At 46.5% G+C, this 19,556-nt stretch overlaps 1 protein-coding gene across 2 annotated transcripts in view; it reads right to left on the reverse strand.

The window, feature by feature from the left end:
- The window catches only part of LOC147110721 (glucagon-like peptide 1 receptor), a 44,065-nt gene that overhangs the window by 9,505 nt on the left and 15,004 nt on the right, over positions 1-19,556 (reverse strand). The window contains exons 6-9 of one of the 2 annotated variants that reach the window (XM_086000953.1): positions 17,380-17,440; positions 3,247-3,316; positions 2,783-2,871; positions 1,500-1,638 (exon numbers count right to left, since the gene is read on the reverse strand). In XM_086000953.1, the coding sequence (XP_085857079.1) occupies positions 1,500-1,638; positions 2,783-2,871; positions 3,247-3,316; positions 17,380-17,440 (359 nt within the window). The remainder of the gene's footprint in view (positions 1-1,499; positions 1,639-2,782; positions 2,872-3,246; positions 3,317-17,379; positions 17,441-19,556) is intronic. The other variant, XM_086000954.1, reaches the window with a different exon arrangement.

The raw sequence follows: 19,556 nt of genomic DNA on the forward strand, positions 1-19,556 counted from the left end.
CCTTCAACCATTACCCTTTGTTTCCTGCCTCTGAGCCAATTTCAGATCCAACTTGCCACTTTGCCTTGGATCCCATGGGCTTTTACTTTCGTGACCAGTCTGCCATGCGGGACCTTATCAAAAGCCTTGCTAAAATCTATATAGACTACATCAAACGCACTACCCTCATCGACCCTCGTTACCTTCTTAAAAAATTCAATCAAGTTAGTCGGACACAACCTTCCCTTAACAAATCCATGCTGACTGTTCCTGATTAATCTGTGTCTTTCTAAATGAAAATTTATCCTGTCCCTCAGAATTTTTTCCAATAATTTTTCCACCACCGAGATTAGGCTGACTGGCCTGTAATTTCTCAGTCTATCCCTTTCTCCCTTTTTAAACAACGGTACCACATTAGCAGTCCTCCGGCATCACACCTGTAGCCAGAGAGGATTTGAAAAATGATGGTCAGAGCCTCCACTATTTCTTCCCTTACTTCTCTTAAAAGTCTGGGATACATTTCATCCGGGCCTGGGGATGTTTCCACTTTCAAAGATGCTAAACCCCTTAATACTTCCTCTTTCACTGTGTTTATTTCATCTCATATTTCACACTCCTCCTCCTCCGATTGCAATTTCTGCATTGTCCCTCTCCTTTGTAAAAACAGACGCAAAGTATTCATTAAGAACCATACCCATGTCTTCTGCCTCCACATACAGGTTACCTTTATGGTCCCTAATAGGCCCTACTCTTACTTTAGTTATCCTCTTGCTCTTAATGTATTTATAAAACACCTTTGGGTTTTCCTTGATTTTACTTGCCAATATTTTTTCATGCCCCCTTTTTGCTTTCAGAATTTCCTTTTTAATTTCACCCCTGCACTTTCTATACTCCTCTAGGGTTTCTGCAGTATTGAGCCCTCGGTATCTGTCATAAGCTTCCCTTTTTTTCTTTATCCTACCCTGTATGCCCCTTGACATCCAGGGAGCTCCAGATTTGTTAGTCCCACCCTTTTTCTTTGTGGGAACATACTTGCTCTGACCCCTCACTATCTCCTCCTTGAATGCCTCCCACTGCTCTGACACTGATTTACCAAGTTTCTGTCTCCAGTCCACTTTGGATAAATCACATCTCGGCTTCGTAAAATTAGCTTTTCCCCAATTGAGAACTTTTATTCCTGGTCTATCCTTGTCCTTTTCCATAACTACGCTAAATCTAACTGAACTATGATCACTACCACCAATATGCTCTCCCACTTGCTGCGTAAAACAAAAAATGTCCTCATTTTGTCTCTGGTTCTTTTGCCAATTATCTTAAATGGCTGGTTACTGACCCTCCTGCCAGTGGAAACAGTTTCTCCTTATTTACTTTATCAAAACCCCTTCATGCTTTTGGACATCTCAATTAAATCTCCCCTTAACCTTCACTGGAGAAAGGAGAACAACCCCAGCTTCTCCACATATGTCAGAAAGAATCCAGAATCAGCATTTAGAATCAGACCGTGTAGTAAAACACGTTACCTGGATGGAGCCAAAGAAGAGCTCGACAGATAGTTTTATGTATCGCAGTATTCCTTTAGCATTCTCATCCGTGACGAAAGCAAACAGAATCTCGTGGACCCCCAACAAAGGGATTAGAATTAGTGTTGATTTTGTTAACCTGAAACATGAACCATACTGAACTGTAACAGACACAGTGAGAAAACATGAATCAGCTCATTTAATGGGTGACTTGTATCTGGACCAGGCCAGTGTTCAAAGTACTGCCCCATTTTATACATGTTGAGATTAATATATGCTGATTTTTGAACAAATATTGAATGTTTACGGTCTCCTCCCTGCCGGCAGGTCTCCTTCAGCCAACTGGGGTAGGAACCCCTCCACCTCAGAGTCTCTCCTCCCCTTCTGGGAGCTCGAAGCATCTAAGCATGCAGCAGCTGGCCTTGGGAGTGACTGATGCTGGCACTGGGTGTCCATGTCAGAGAACCATTCCATTCTCTGGCACTAGTGCCCTCTCACTGAGCTGAGCTACAATTCACCATTAAAAATACAGGTGCCAAGGCTTTACCAGTGAGCGGCCACTCGGAGCAAATGGGTTTCAGCAGGTAGGGGCCAGGAGAGGAATGGCTCTGGTTTGTGTCTGTAGTGACGTAAATGTGCTCAGAAGGGTTTCCTCTGAGCAGCAGTTATATGGAAATTGTAAACCTTTGAGAAAAGCTGTGACAGTAACACTGGTGATTTGCACTTCCTTCCCGGGGTAGCACTGTGATCCCCAAATACCAATGACAGAAAGGCCAGTAACTCCGACTTGTCCGAGACCTCTCGTCCAGTCTGTCACCTCAAACAGCCACAACACCAACCATTTCCTCTGACTCTGGTTAAAATGTGGAACTCGCTACCACAAGGCGTGGTTGAGGCGAATAGCAGAGATGCAGTTAAGGGGAAGCTAGATAAGCACATGAGGGAGAAAGGAATAGAAGGATATGCTGATAGGTTTAGATGAAGTAGGGAGGAGGCTCGTGTGGAGCATAAACATCGGCAGAGGCCAGTTGGGCCGAATGGCCTGTTTCCGTGCTGTAAATTCTATGTAATACAATGTAGGTAAACTCACCTGAGCATCGCCACCGGACAGTCACCAGTGCTCTAAAAGGAGCAGAGGAAACCCTTTGCTAACTAACTGAGGATGTCCCTACACACCGCGGCCACAGCAATTCTTCCCCTCCCCTATTGTTCTATCAAAATGAATGGATATTCTCGCTGGTTGATTTCCACCCTCTCCCACAAATAAACAAGGAAGATCTTACCGATTCCTGAAATCTGTGTCGTGCACCTGATGGGACCTCATCTTGGAGATGAGCAGAATCATTATCCTGATGAATATCGCAAAATTGATCTGAAAACAGTTGGATGAATTATCAAGTTAGTGAAGTCCCTTCACAGCTGCCCTCGGCTCAGCAGGCTGCTGATACAATGTCGATGCGTTACTGAAGCACTGCTGACATTCTCTCTGAATTTGGATGGATGGAGGTGGGTGAGAACATCAGATGCGCTATTTTCAATACCCTGCCGACATTCACTGGGGGCAAGAATTCAACGGGTCGTTGAGAGTAGCAGCATCAAAACCCGTTCTAAAAGAAACACCCAGCACCCAGCCACTGTAATCTGTGTATAACACACAGTGACTGTGTATTTTTCCCTCCTCGCCCCGCTCTCCCCCCTCCTCAGTATGGACAGGGCTAACTTTAACTGGAAGTGAAGCCTCACTCACAGTGATGACAAGTAACAGCGGCGATCGGACAATCCACCAGAAAGCCATGTTGGTGTTCTGTCTCCAGCACCTGTTAGAAAATCAAAACTAGAAATTAAATTTGAAATAATTTTGACTTCATGGGCACATAGAGGGAAAAGCGAGTGGAGATGTGACTCTCATCGTTCGCTGACAACAATGGGGGCCTAAAGAAATTATCGGGGTTCACAAGGGGGCTGAACAGGCCACGGAGGGCCGATAGGGGACGAACAGGCCTATAGGGGGTGAACAGGCTGCAGAGGGCCGATAGGGGGCGAACAGGCCGCGGAGGGCCTCATTAAAAACATAGCTGCATGGGTTTTATTAATTGTGGATTAGCTTGTCTGGGGCCCTGTCGATGTCTCAGGTGATTGAATGTACCGCTGACTGGTACTGGGCCACGCTGGGCCTGTTCTGTGCTGAGTGAGCTGACCCCAGCCACAGGCAGTGGGCGGTGGCGGGGGGGTTGCGAATCAGCCAAGCTTCCCTGCTGCAGATTGCTGCTCAATGACTCCTGCAGAAAGTGTGAGTACAGAGGCTGGATGAGAACATGATTGAGGTTCATCTCTGCATTAATCGCAGCCAGCAGGGGCATTACTCTTTGACCCAAGACCCCTGGGTCGAGTGGGGGGGTGTAAAGGGTTCTCCACTGACCAATGACCCCTGCTGAGAAGTGTCTGTCTGTTGATATCAGCTTTGCTGTAGTAAAGAGCCAGGTTTAGTTAACAGCCTAACTGTGCGTGAACGTTTATCCAATAGCGATCATAACATGATCGGAGTTCAACATAGCGTTTGAAAGGGAGAAACACGAAACAGCTGCTAAGATTCTAGATTTAGATAAAGCTGACTTCAATGAGATGAGGCAGAGACTGTCCACAGTAAACTGGACAAATCTGTTAATGGGTAAAATGACAGAAGATCAGTGGGAGATGTTCAAAAAAGAATTTAACATGATACAGAACCAGTTTATACCCCTGAGGGTCAAGAGCTCTACTTGCGAAAAGAAACAGCCATGAACGACTAACGAGGTAAGGGACAGCATAAAACTAAAAGATAAAGCATATAAAAATTCAAAAAATAGCACAGATCCTGGCGAATGGGAAAGATACAAAGAACAGCAAAGGGTCACAAAACAGATAGCAAGAGCTACAAAAACAGAGTATGAAAAGAAACTTGCAAGGGTTATCAAAATCAACACAAAGAATTTTTACAATTATATTAGGAAATAGAGGGTAGTGAGGAGCTATGTTGGCCCCTTAAAAACTGAAAGTGGTGATATTGTCAATGACAATGGGGAAATGGCAGCCATGTTGAATAATTACTTTGCGTCAGTATTTACAGTAGAGGAAGAGGATTGCATGCCTGAAATCCCAAGGAAATTAATATTGAATTAGCGACAGGGACTCAATAAAATTAATTTAAGTAAAATAACAGTAATGAAGAAAATAATGGCACTAAAGAGTGACAAATCCCCAGGACCAGATGGTTTCCATCCCAGGGTTTTAAAGGAAGTAGGTGAGCACATTGCAGATGCCCTAACTATAATCTTCCAAAGTTCTCTCGATTCAGGAACTGTTCCTATAATTGGAAAATTGCGAATGTCACTCCGCTATTTAAGAATGGCGAGAGAGGGAAACCAGGGAATTATAGACCAGTTAGCCTAATATCTGTTGTTGGGAAATTGCTAGAGTCTATAATTAAGGATACGGCGACTGAACACTGTGAAAATTTTCAGTTGATCAGAGAGCCGGCATGGATTTGTGAAAGGTAGGTCATGCCTGACAAACCTGATTGAAGTTTTTAAGGAGGTGACTAAAGTAGTGGACAGGGAATGTCTATGGATGTTATTTATATGGACTTCCAGAAGGCATTTGATAAAGTTCCACATAAGAGACTGTTATCTCAGGTAAAAGCCCACGGAGTGGAGGGCAAATTATTGACCAAGTTAGGAAATTGGCTGAGCGGCAGGAGACAGGCAGGAGGGATAATGCTGTGGCATTTGAGTTGAGAGAGAGTGTGGTAAGTGGGAGAAAAGTCATTTAAGTGTATTTTGTGAATTTTAGTGTGTTAAAAAGTTAATTATTTGAAGTGAGTTTAATTTTTTAAGTGTAAATTAAACTGCTGGGGAGTTTAAACCAGAAGTAGAATCCGGGTATAAAAGGGGCAGGACTAGTGCTACTGCACAGAGTGCGGTGCATTGAGTGTAAGCAGAGTTTGGTAAATGGGAGAGTTCGGTCAAGTGGGAGGTGAGGGGGTGTTTTTGCTCTGTTTTGTTCCCCACGCCCAGGCTTAGACAGCACTGCGGAAGCGGAGCAGCGAGACGAGTCAACCAAACAGGCCCCACAGACAGTATTCAAAGAGGAGGTTAGTGATCAGCTGGTTGGTAGGTTTTCTTCCTTCTCTTTTATACCTTTAAGTTGGTAAGTCCTATTGAATAGTGGTGTGATATTATCATCTATATCCGGGCAGGGTCTTCATAACTAATAATAAGAAATTTAATTAATTATATAGAATGGAGCAGGTGATGTGTTACTGTTGCAAGATGTGGGAGCCGGTGGACCCCATTGAGGCTCACGGTGATTACATCTGCGACAAGTGTTTGCTGCAAGAGGAACTCCGGCTCCGTATTGAGGTGCTTGAGACCGAGCTTCAGAAGATGTGCAGGTTAGGTTGATTGGCTATGATAAATTGACCCTTAGTGTTAGGGGGATTAAATACGTGGGGTTACGGGGATAGGGTGGGATATGTGTTGGTGTAGGGGTTACGGGGATCGGGTGGGATATGTGTCGGTGCAGGCTCGATGGGCCGAAATGGCCTCTATCTGCACTCTGGGGTTTCTGTGGAAAAAAAAAGTTCCTGGACTCTGTTTCAGGAGGAAGTCACACCTATGAAATTAATTAATTCAGATGTAGTCCGTGGTCAGGGACAGGACGGTGTGACTATGAGTGAGGCAGGTACAGGGATCCAGGAGGTAGTGTTGAAGGAGCCGCAGCCCTTGCTCTTGTCAAACAGTTTCGAGATTCTTTCTCCCTGTGAGGGTGGGAGCGGGGACTGCAGGGAGGATGAGCAACCTGGCCACAGCACTGTGGAACAGGGGGCCATTCAAGTGGGGGGAGTAAAAAGAAATGTTGTACTGGTAGGGGATAGTATCATTAGGGGGATAGATAGGGTTCTCTGCAGTCGAGAGCGTGTGTCCCAAAGGCTGTGTTGTCTGCCCGGTGCCAGGTTTAAGGACATCTCTTCTGGGCTGGAAAGAAACTTGGAGCGGGAGGGGGAGGATCCAGTTGTCGTGGTCCATGTTGGTACAAACGACATAGATGGGACAAGGAAGAAGGTTCTGTTAAAGGAGTATGAACAGCTAGGGGTCAAATTAAAAAACAGAACCTCAAGGGTAATAATCTCTGGATTATTACCTGAGCCACGAGCGAATTTGGCTAGGATAAATAAAATTAGAGAGTTAAATGCGTGGCTCCAAGACTGGCGTGGGAAAAATGGGTTTTGCTTCTTGAGACACTGGCACCAGTACTGGGACAAGAGGGAGCTGTTCCGTTGGGATGGACTTCATTTGGCCAGTGCTGGGACTAGAATCCTGGCGAATCATATAACTAAGGCTGTAGAGAGGGCTTTAAAATAATTAGTAGGGGGGAGGTTTCTAGAGAGCAAATAATAAAAATGACAACGGAGAAGGTCATAGACTTAGGTAGCAGAGCGTGTCAGGAAGGGACAGAAGGTATGGAGTGTTAGATCCGTGATTCTGAGAGTGTGCTGTTTTTCAATAACCACACGGATGCTGTAACTTAACAATAAACAGGTATTTACTGGAGGAGGGTAGTCTCAAGACTGGGGGTACAGAGGCATGCGCAAGGCTTATATACAGGTGTGGTCACCGTCGGCACTACAGTATAGAGGAGCTGCAAAAGTAGTTCTGTCTTAAAGGCACATACACTACAATTCCTCCCCTTTTAGATTAGTAGTACCCCTAATATTCAAATAACAATTAACACTTTAACATGTACATTAAACAACAATAGTCCATTTATAGATTTAGTCTTTGGGGCGGCTTCCTGACCCTTTCGGGATAGCGCCTTTCCTGAGGTTCTTGTTCTTGGTGCAGAGGCGATTCTGACCCCTTTTCATTGGGTAGTTCATCGGGTTCCACTGCTACTGGTTCTGAGGTAGATGCTACCGGTATGTCGGTTTCATCCCCAGGTACTCAAGACATGGGGTTGACGCGTTCCTGTGACGCTAAGATCTGATCGACGTGGCGTCTCACAATGTTCTCCCTGACATCCACTGTGTACATTAATGGCCCCTGCCTTGTGCATATCGTTCCGGGTTGCCATTTCTCTGTTCGATAGTCACGGGCCAAGACTGGTTGTCCTACATTGAAGCTCCTTGTCGGCTTCTCATTGATGTGCTGGAATTGTTTGTCCTCAACATTTCTTCGCACATTTGGTCTGAGCAAGTCCAGACGAGATCTCAACCTTCGGTTAAAGAACATCATGGCCGGGGTCTGGTTGGTAACTGCATGTGTCGCGTTTCGGTAGGCTAATAAGAAATTGTCCATCTTATGCTGTAGTGGAATTTCATCGTCGCACATGGCCTTTATCGCCTTCTTAAAGGTTTGTACGAACCTCTCAGCCAATCCATTTGTGGCTGGATGATACGGGCCGGATGTGTAATGCCTCACCCCATTCCTTCTCATAAATTCTTGAAACTCTTCGGACACAAACTGTGGTCCATTATCAGAGCAAATCTGCTCTGGCAAACCGTTTCTGGCAAATATGGTCCGTAGGACTGCAATCGTTTTCTCTGTAGTGTTTGAGGACATTTTTATCACCTCAGGCCACTTTGAATGAGCATCCACTGCTATTAAGAACATTGAGTCCATGAATGGACCAGCGAAATCAATATGCACCCGTTGCCATGGAGAGGAGGGCCACTCCCATGGGTGTAGAGGGGCATGTGGTGGTGCATTTTGGACCTTCTGGTATCCTAAGCAGCTTAGTTAGGTCTTCGATTTGTTGATCGATTCCCGGCCACCACACATAAGCCCTAGCAAGGCTTTTCATTTTCACTCCCCCCAGATGACCTTCATGTAGCTCATTTAGCACTCTCTCCCTTAACTTGGGTGGAATCACCACTCTGGATCCACACATCACTGTCCCCTGGCATGCTGACAGCTGTTCTCTTCTGGATGAGAATGCTGGCAACAGTGAGTCGCCATGTGTTGGCCATCCCCTCACCGTCAAATCATATACCCGAGACAGCGTCGGATCATTGCGGGTCTCCGTCTCTATATCTGCGTTCGTTACTGGCAATCGTTCAATTATTGACGAATAAAATATCTCGATAGGGTCCACTGCTGGTGCTTCCTCCACAGTAGGCAGTGGCAGGCACGATAGCCCATCAGCGTTCCCATGCTGTTTCGTGCCTTTATATTCTATTTCATATTGATTCGCCCCTAGAAACAGGGACCATCTTTGTAACCATTGTGCAGTCATCACTGGAACGCCCTTCTTAGGATTAAAGATGGAGACAAGTGGTTGGTGGTCAATCAGCAAGGTGAACTTCTGCCCATGCAGATAGTGGTTGAATTTTTTTACTCCCCATACTAGGCTGAGGGCCTCCCTGTCAATCTGGGCGTAGTTGCGCTCAGCTGAGGTTAGTGACCGAGATGCAAAGGCTACTGGCCTTTCCAACCCGTCTGGGAATTTGTGCGACAGCACCGCTCCAATACCATAGGGTGATGCATCACATGCCAAATGAATTGGTAGTGCTGGGTTGAAATGGGCCAACACCTCTTTTGATGTGATCAATTCTTTACACTTCTGGAAAGCTCATCTACGTTCGTCATCCCACTTCCATGGTACCCCTGTTTGCAGTAGGGTGTTCAGTGGGTGTAATACCGTGGACAAATTTGGTAAGAACTTGTGGTAGTAGTTTACCAGCCCGAGGAACGACCTCAGTTGTGACACATTTTCCGGTGCTGGAGCCTTGACTACTGCCTCAATCTTTTCAGGGGACTTATGTAACCCCTCTTCATTGATGACGTGGCCACAATACGAGATCTGTTTCTGGAAAAACTCGCACTTGTGGCGATTAGCTCGTAGCCCATACTCCTTTAATCTGGTAAGCACCTTCTCCAAGTTGGCGAGGTGATCACTGTCATTTTCGCCTGTGACCAAGATGTCGTCCAAATAACACTGGGTCCCTGGAATCCCTTGCAGGACTTGATCCATTGCCCTTTGCCAGATAGCCGGAGCCGAGGCTACCCCGAACACCAGCCGATTGTATTGATAGAGACCTTTATGAGTGTTAATCGTAAGGTATTGTTTCAAAGCTTCTTCTACCTCCATTTGCAAGTACGCCTGGGCTAGATCAATTTTGGTGAAGCGTTTACCTCCAGATAGCGAGGCGAAAATATCCTCAATTCGTGGAAGCGGATATTGTACCGTGTGAAGGACTGGGTTCACTGTCACCTTAAAATCCCCACAGATGCGGACCTTCTTTGGTTCCCCAGGCGTATTACTCAACGACCTCTTCATTACAGGAACGATGGGTGTAGCCCACTCACTCCAGTCCACTTTGGACAGTACTCCTGAACGTTCCAACCCTTCCAGCTCTGCTTTGACAGCTGGTCTGATCGCATAAGGCACTGGTCTGGCCTTAAGAAACTTTGGGCTTGCATTTTCCTCTATTTTAATCGTTGCTGTTATGCCTTTTAGTGTTCCTAGTCCCTCCTGGAACACTTCTTTTGCGTCAGTTAGCATTTTTGACAGTCGTCCAGGTGTGACGTCGTCATCCTTTTTGGCCTCAACCTTCAGTGCCTGTATGGAATGCCAATCTAATTGTATCTTCCGGATCCATTCACGTCCTAGCAGTGGTGGTCCTCCATTTGGCAATACATATATATCCATTTTAGGTATTTCCTGGCCTTTATATATCACTTTCACCCTTATTTTTCCTTTGGGGTAGACTTTTTGCCCCGTATACGTCTTCAAGACAACCTCTGTAGCTTTCAAGGGTATATGTGAAAATAGCCGCTTGTAGTCCCTTTGGTTTATGACTGTTAGGGCTGATCCTGTGTCCAATTCCATTTTCACTTGGACTCCGTCTATCTTGAGTGTAACCCAGATAGTCTGGTGATCCTCCATTTTGGTTACCTTATGTAGTTTCAGACAACCCAGCTCCTTGCTTCCGGAGTCTGTGTCACTTTTCTGTTCATCTGAACCACTGTCCATCACCTGGTGTACCTTTTTGTACTTCTCCTGTGGAGATTTCTTACTGTTGGTTTTCTTCCCAGACCTGCAGACTCTTGCTATGTGTCCTGCTTTTCCACACTGTCTGCACACTTGGTCCTTGAACCAACAATCCTTCTGGTCATGTGTTGTTCTGCCGCAGCAATAGCACTTCCCTGTTCCATAGGACATTTCATTGGTGCCATATTCTTGCGGTCTCCGTTGTATCTCTGCAGCTCCCCTTGCGGCTGCTTCGTGTGATACTGCCATACTGAAAGCCTTGTCCAGCGTAAGATCCTTTTCTGATAGAAGCCGTTTCTGGGTTCCTTCACTTTGTAGCCCACACACAAACTTGTCCCTTAACGTATCTGCTAGTCCCGCTCCAAACTGGCAGTGTTTCGATAGCTTGCGCAGTTCCGTTAGGTACTCAGCATTGCTTTCGTCTTTGTGTTGATTCCTTTTATGGAACTTAAATCATTCTGCTATCAGCAGTGGTGTGGGGTTTAAGTGGTCCTGTAGGATTTCTACTATGCTTTCGAAATTCTTGTTCACTGGCTTCTCTGGGGTTATTAGATTTTGCAGTAACCCATAAGTTTTTGCACCCATGGAATTTAACAAAACCAGTGCTTTACTAGCATCTGGCACTTCATTCGCCCTGCAGTACACCTCAATACGTTCCACATATGTCGCCCAATCTTCGACTTCATTGTCGAACGTAGAGATACTGCCACTCTTCGGCATCCCTGGGTGTGATTTAACTGTCAAAAATGGCGTCTCCCGCGCTTTCCTTCCTTCCCGCGCTCGCCCTTCTTCTCCGCTGTGGCTTCTAAAAATGGCGTCTCCCGCACTCTTCCTTCTTCTCCGCGGCTCAATGGCGTCTCCCACGCTCTCCCTTCTTCTCCCCGCGGACACTGTTCAGCCCTTGAGCCCTGGCTGTGTTCTGCGCGTTCTTTTTTTTTTTTTTTTTCGACGCCGGTTTGTTTTTTTGTTTTTTTCGACGCCGCTCGGTTTTCAACCCCCGGCTGCGCCCTGTGCGCTTCACCCTCTGTCTTACCCCGTCGATGCTGCTCGGCTTTCTCTCCGCCGTCGGTCGGCTCCAGCCGCCGCTGTCCAGGAAGGGTCTGCGCTGGACCTGTCGTCAGTCACTTGCTGATCGTCGTGGCTGGGGAACCAAGCCCGGCTCTCCACAGCCTCCCCTGCGATGTTCACTCTCTGCCGGACAACTGGGCGGTTGCTCGTGGTCGACGCCCGTGTTCCTGGTCTCGACTTTTTTATTTTTGGTTCCCCCGCCCTCCCGGAGCGAATCCTCGAAGGGAAATGCAGAGTTGCAGGTAGATTCGAATCGACACTCGTCACCACTGTTAGATCCGTGATTCTGAGAGTATGCTGTTTTTCAATAACCACACGGATGCTGTAACTTAACAATAAACAGGTATTTACTGGAGGAGGGTAGTCTCAAGACTGGGGGTACAGAGGCATGCGCATATACAGGTGTGGTCACCGCCGGCACTACAGTATAGAGGAGCTGCAAAAGTAGTTCTGTCTTAAAGGCACATACACTACATGGAGTAAAAGGTAAAAGGGGAAAAAGCAGGAACTAAGTGTCACAAAACATATTTGAAAGTTCTTTATCTGAATGCATGTAGCATTTGTAACAAAATGGACGAGTTAACGGCACAAATAACTACATATGGGTATGATCTTGTGGCCATTACAGAAACATGGCTGCAGGGTGACCATGACTGGGAATTAAATATACCAGGTTATTTAACAATCAGGAAGGACAGGCAGGAAGGAAGGGGAGGTGGGGTGGCTATGTTAATAAAGGAAGGAATCACTGTAATACAGAGAAATGATATTGGGTCAAAGGATCAGGATAGTGAAACAGTTTGGGTGGAGATACGGAATAATAAGGGGAAAAAAACACTAGTGGGCATAGTCTATAGGCCTCCGAACAGTTGCAACTCTGTTGGACGGCGTATTAATCAGGAAATAGTTGAGGCTTGTAATAAGGGAACAGCTATAATTATGGGGGATTTTAACTATCATATTAACTGGACAAATCAAATTGGGCAGGGCAGCCTTGAGGATGAGTTCATTGAGTGTATTAGGGATGGGTTTCTTGAGCAGTATGTAACTGAACCGACCAGGGGGCAAGCAACCTTAGATTTGGTCCTGTGTACTGAGACAGGATTAATTAAAAATGTCCTAGTAAAGGATCCCCTTGGAATGAGTGACCATAACATGGTTGAATTCCATATTCAATTAGAGGGTGAGAAGGTTGGATCTCAAACAAGCGTGCTGAGCTTGAATAAAGGAGACTATGAAGATGAGAGCGGAATTGATTAGAGTGGACTGGGAAAATAGATTAAAGGGTAAGACGATACATGATCAGTGGTGTACATTTAAGGAGTTATTTTACAACTTCCAAAAAATATATATTCCACTGAGGAAAAAAGGGTGTAAAAGAAAAGATAGCCATCTGTGGCTAAGTAAAGTAATTAAGGATAGTATCCGACTAAAAACAAGGGCATATAAGGTAGCCAAATCTAGTAGGAGGATAGAAGATTGGGAAGTCTTTAAAAGACAGCAAAAAATAACTAAAAGATTGATTAAGAAAGGGAAGATAGATTATGAAAGTAAATTAGCAAAAAATATAAAAACAGATAGCAAAAGTTTCTATAGTTATCTAAAAAGAAAAAGGGTGGCTAAAGTAAATGTTGGTCCCTTAGAGGATGAGACCGGGAAATTAATGGTGGGAAACATGGAGATGGCAAAAACGCTGAACAATTATTTTGTATCAGTCTTTACGGTAGAGGACACTAAGAATATCCCAACACTGGACAAACAGGGGGCTATGGGGGGGGGGGGGAGGAGCTAAATACGATTAAAATCACTAAGGAAGTGGTACTTGGTAAAATAATGGGACTCAAGGCGGATAAATCCCCTGGACCTGATGGCTTACATCCTAGGGTCTTGAGGGAAGTGGTGGTAGGGATTGTGGATGCATTGGTAATAATTTTCCAAAACTCCCTGGACTCAGCAAAGGTCCCGGCAGATTGGAAAACTGCTAATGTAACACCCTTATTTAAAAAGGGTAGTAGGCAGAAGGCTGGAAACTATAGACCTGTTAGCCTAGCATCTGGAATACTGCATACAGTTTTGGTGTCCATACTTAAGAAAAGACATACTTGCTCTCGAGTCAGTACAAAGAAGGTTCACTCGGTTAATCCCGGGGATGAGGGGGTGGACATATGAGGAGAGGTTGAGTAGATTGGGACTCTACTCATTGGAGTTCAGAAGAATGAGAGGCGATCTTATTGAAACATATAAGATTGTGAAGGAGCTTGATCGGGTGGATGTGGTGAGGATGTTCCCAATGATGGGTGAAACTAGAACTAGGGGGCATAATCTTAGAATAAGGGGCTGCTCTTTCAAAACTGAGATGAGGAGAAACTTCTTCACTCAGAGGGTAGTAGGTCTGTGGAATTTGCCGCCCCAGAAAGCTGTGGAAGCTAAATCATTAAATAAATTTAAAACAAGAAATAGACAGTTTCTTAGAAGTAAAGGGAATTAGGGGTTACGGGGAGCGGGCAGGAAATTGGACATGAGTCTATGTTCGGAACGGTCTTGGCCCTGTGGGTAACGGAGCGGGCCCAGGGGCCGTGTAGCCTGGTTCTGCTCCTACTTCTTGTGTTCTAATTATGTGTTAGATTTCAGGAGATGGTTCTATTCCTGTTCCTGGCTGGGGTGGAGATCACCTTTTACAGAAGGTAAGTACTGTAGAAAATATACGGACAGTGATCTCCTGGACGAGTTTCGATCGCCTAGATGGGTCGGAGAGGAATTTCCCAGATTTTTTTCTCCCAAATTGGCCATTGGGTTTTTTATCTGGTTTTTCGCCTCGCCCAGGAGATCACATGGGTTCGGGAGGGATGTAGAGTGATAGTAGAATTGAGGTTAGGATCAGATCAGCCATGATCTTATTGAATGGTGGAGCAGGCTCGAGGGGCCGATTGGCCTACTCCTGCTCCTATTTCTTATGTTCTTATGTTAGGTACTCAAATTGACAGGAGGTGACTAGTGGTGTCCCTCAGGGATCGGTGTTGGGGCCTCAACTATTCACAGTATTTATTAACGACTTAGATGATGGCATAGAAAGTCATATATCCAAATTTGCCGATGACAAAAAGATAGGCAGCATTGTAGGCAGTGTAGATGAAAGCATAAAATTACAAAGGGATATTGATAGATTAAGTGAATGGGCAAAACCGTGGCAAATGGATTTCAATGTCGGTAAATGTGGACCTAAAAAGGATAGAACAGGGTACTTTCTAAATGGTGAAAAGCTAAAAACTAAGCTAAAAACAGTGGAGGTCCAAAGAGACTTGGGGGTCCAGGTACATAGATCATTATGAACAGGTACAGAAAATAATCAAAAAGGCTAATGGAATGCTGGCCTTTATATCTAGAGGACTAGAATACAAGGGGGTAGAAGTTATGCTGCAGCTATACAAAGCCCTGGTTAGACCACATCTGGAGCACTGAGCAGTTCTGGGCACCACACTTTAGGAAGGATATAATGGCCTTGGAGGGAGTGCAGCGTAGGTTTACCAGAGTGATAACCAGACTTCAAGGGTTAAGTTACGAGGAGAGATTACACAAATGAGGGTTGTATTTCCTAGAATTTAAAAGGTTAAGGGGTGATTCAATTGAAGTTTTCAAGATATTAAGGGGAACAGATAGGGTAGATAGAGAGAAACTATTTCCGCTAGTTGGGTAGTCTAGGACAAGGGGGCATTGTCTAAAAATTAGAGCCAGACCATTCAGGAGTGAAGTTAGGAAACACTTCTACACACAAAGGGTGGTAGAAGTTTGGAACTCTCTTCCGCAAACAGCAATTGATGCTAAATCAATTGTTAATTTTAAATCGGAGATTGATAGCTTTCTTTTAACCAAAAGTATTAAGGGATATGGGCCAAACGCGGGTATATGGAGTTAGGTCACAGATCAGCCATGATCTCATTGAATGGCGGAGCAGGCTCGAGGGGCTGAATGGCCGCCTCCTTTTTTTTTTAATTCGTTCATGGGATCAGGACATCACTGGCAATGCCAGCATTTATTGCCCATCCCTAGTTGCCCTTGAGAAGTTGGTGGTGAGCTGCCTTCTTGAAACCCTGCAGTCCGTGTGCTGAAGGTACTCCCACAGTGCTGTTAGGGAGGGAGTTCGAGGATTTTGACCCAGCGACGATGAAGGATCGGCGATATATTTCTAAGTCAGGATGGTGTGTGACTTGGAGGGGAACTTGGAGGTGGTGGTGTTCCCATGCGCCTGCTGCCCTTGCCCTTCTAGGTGGAAGAGGTCGCGGGTTTGGGAGGTGCTGCTGAAGAAGCCTTGGCGAGTTGCTGCATGTGCATCTTGTAGATGGTACACACTGTAGCCACGGTACACCGGTGGTGAAGGGAGTGAATGTTTAAGGTGGTGGATGGGGTGCCAATCAAGCGGGCTGCTTTGTCCTGGATGGTGTCGAGCTTCTTGAGTGGTGTTGGAGCTGCGCTTATCCAGGCAATTGGAGAGTATTCCATCACACTCCTGACTTGTGCTTTGTAGATGGTGGAAAGGCTTTGGGGAGTCAGGAGGTGAGACACTTGCTGCAGAATACCTAGCCTCTGACCTGCTTTTGTTGCCACAGTATTTATGTGGCTGGTCCAGTTAAGTTTCTGGTTAATGGTGACCCCCAGGATGTTGATAGTGGGGGATTCAGCGATGGTAATGCCATTGAATGTCAAGGGGATGTGGTTAGACTCTCACTTGTTGGAGATAGTCATTGCCTGGCACTTCTGTGGCGTGAATGTTACCTGCCACTTATCAGCCCAAGCTTGAACGTCGTCCAGGTCTTGTTGCATGCGAGCATGGACTGCTTCATTATCTGAGGAGTTGCGAATGGCGCTGAACACTGTGCAGTCATCAGCAAACATCCCCATTTCTGATCTTAAGTTGGAGGGAAGGTCATTGATGAAGCAGCTGAAGATGGTTGGGCCTAGGACACTGCCCTGAGGAACTCCTGCAGCGATGTCCTGGGGCTGTGATGATTGACCTTCAACCACCACAACTATCTTTCTTTGTGCTAGGTATGACTCCAGCCAGTGGAGCGTTTTCCCCCTGATTCCCATTGACTTCAGTTTTACTAGGGCTCCTTGATGCCACACTGGGTCAAATGCTGCCTTGATGTCAAGGGCAGTCACTCTCACCTCACCTCTGGAATCCAGCTCCTTTGTCCATGTTTGGACCAAGGCTGTTTTGAGGTCTGGAGCCGAGTGGTCCTGGCAGACCCCAAACTGGGCATCAGTGAGCAGGTTATTTGTGAGTAAGTGCCGCTTGATAGCACTGTCGACGACACCTTCCATCACTTTGCTAATGATTGAGAGTAGACTGATGGGGTGGTAACTGGCTGGGTCGGATTTGTCCTGCTTTTTGTGGACAGGACATACCACATTGTCGGATAGATGCCAGTGTTGTAGCTGTACTGGAACAGCTTGGCTAGAGGTGCGGCTAGTTCTGGAGCACAAGTCTTCAGCGCGATAGCCGGGATGTTGTCGGAGCCCATAGCCTTTGCTGTATCCAGTGCGCTCACTGTCTACACACACACTTGATGGGCTAAGTGAGTGAGGTATTGGCGGGCAGGAGGCTCTGTGGGGAATCAGCAGACAAATACAAAGTGAAAAACACAGCTTACAAAAGCAAAGCAGGAGAGCGGAACATGAGAGGGCCTCGAGCAAGGCCCCATAAAACAGGGTCAAGCAGGACACAGGACTGGGGTGAGCTACGTGGAGTGGGGCATCTGCTCCGTATCACGAGAGAGTGCAGCCTTACCCAGAATTCTCCTGCAAGTACTTGACGACGATCCACGGTAACACAAACATCAGGGGGACACCTAGAAATAACAAACAGCAAAACGTATGGGAGGATCCTGCGTCACATTCGCCATCCGTTTATCTTTCTCTGAGCACGAGAGTCATTTAAAAGCGCCGACGGAGGCACTGAGCACCACCACGTGTCTCGTATCACTCTTCTTCATGTGCTACCTTGGCAACGGCACTGCCATACCCCCAGGTTCCACACCTGATCAGCATCTAATCATCTGGGTGGCAACGGGCCCACTGCAATTTGCCTCAGTGCCCCTGGGTTGCAGAGCGAGCAATCAGCCAGGGTCCTGACAGTGTCCAGTCAGTGGTCCTGTTGATTCCACACCTGTTCCTGCATCTCGGATGGGGACAGATGTGATGCCTTCTGTGGTCGAACAGCCCGCCAACAGCTCGTGGTCAAGAGAGGCCACGGAGTGGGTGGGGTGCCTGATACCCGTGGAACTACACCCCAGGAAGCCTCGGGAGAGGGAGAACTGATCGGGGTCGGGTGGCGGGGGAGGGGGGGGCGTGGGGGTGAATGAAACAGACTCCTGCCGGCTGCAGGTGGACGAATCTCCCAGACACACACCAGCAGGGATTCAGCAGCCAGACCGGCGACCCGGAGCAAGACTCAGGGCTCTTTGCTCAACGCCAAGCAGTAATCAGTGAGGAAAAGGACCCATGTAAAGTGGCTGGAGGAGGTGAGCCAGTGGTCCAGCTGAAACAGACCTGCAATTCCAGTCCCGTGTCCCTGATGGAACCTCGGAAAGTCCACAGAGTCATAGTCATAGAGTTATACAGCACAGAAAGAGGCCCATTGGCCCATCGTCCCATCGTGTCCACGCCGGCCATCAAGCCCTGTCTATTCTAATCCCATTTTCCAGCACTTGGTCCATAGCCTTGTATGCTATGGCGTTTCAAGTGCTCATCTAAATGCTTCTTGAATGTTTTGAGGGTTCCTGCCCCTGCCACCCTTTCAGGCAGTGAGTTCCAGACTCCAACCACCCTCTGGGTGAAAAAGTTTTTCCTCAAATCCCCTCTAAACCTCTTGCCCCTTACCTTGAAACTATGCCCCCTGGTTATTGACCCCTCTACTAAGAAGAAGGGGAAAAGTTCCTTTCTATCTATCCTATCTATGCCCCTCATAATTTTGTAAACCTCAATCAGGTCCCCCCTCAGCCTTCTCTGCTCCAAGGAAAACAACCCCAGCCTGTCCAGTCTCTCCTCATAGCTGAAGCGCTCCAGCCCAGGTAACATCCTGGTGAACCTCCTCTGCACCCTCTCAAATGCAATCACACCCTTCCTATAGTGTGGTGACCAGAACTGCACACAGTATTCCAGCTGTGGCCTAACTAGTGTTTTGTACAGCTCCATCATAACCTCCCTGCTCTTATATTCTATGCCTCGGCTAATGAAGGCAAGTATCCCATATGCATTTTTAATCACCTTATCTACCTGTCCTGCTGCCTTCAGGGATCTATGTACATGCACACCAAGGTCCCTCTGATCCTCTGTCCTTCCTAGGGTCCTACCATTCATTGTGTATTCCCTTGCCTTATTAGTCCTCCCAAAATGCATCAACTCACACTTTCAGGGTTAAATTCCATTTGCCACTGTTCTGCCCATCTGACCAACCCATCTATATCGTCCTGTAGCCTGAGGCTTCCCTCCTCGCTATTTACCACTCCACCACTTTTCATGTCATCTGCGAACTTACTGATCATACCTCCTACATTCATATCTAAATCATTAATGTACACTACAAACAGCAAGGGACCCAGCACCGATCCCTGCAGTACACCACTGGACACAGGCATCCAGTCACAAAAACAATCTTCGACCATCACCCTCTGCCTCCTGCCACTAAGCCAATTTTGGATCCAATGTGCCAAATTGTCTTGGATCCCATGGGCTCTTACCTTCTTGACCAGTCTCCCATGCGGGACTTTGTCAAAAGCCTTACTGAAGTCCATGTGGACTACATCAACTGCACTACCCTCATCCACACACCTAGTCAACCCCTCAAAAAATTCAATCAAATTGGTTAGACATGATCTCCCCCTGACAAAGCCATGCTGACTATCCTTGATTAATCCTTGCCTCTCGGAATTTTTTCCAATAATTTCCCTACCACTGATGTTAGGC

Source organism: Somniosus microcephalus, chromosome 11, assembly GCF_052327205.1.
Source record: "Somniosus microcephalus isolate GS21.2 chromosome 11, FLI_Smic_1.0, whole genome shotgun sequence".
NCBI classification, from domain to species: domain Eukaryota; kingdom Metazoa; phylum Chordata; class Chondrichthyes; order Squaliformes; family Somniosidae; genus Somniosus; species Somniosus microcephalus.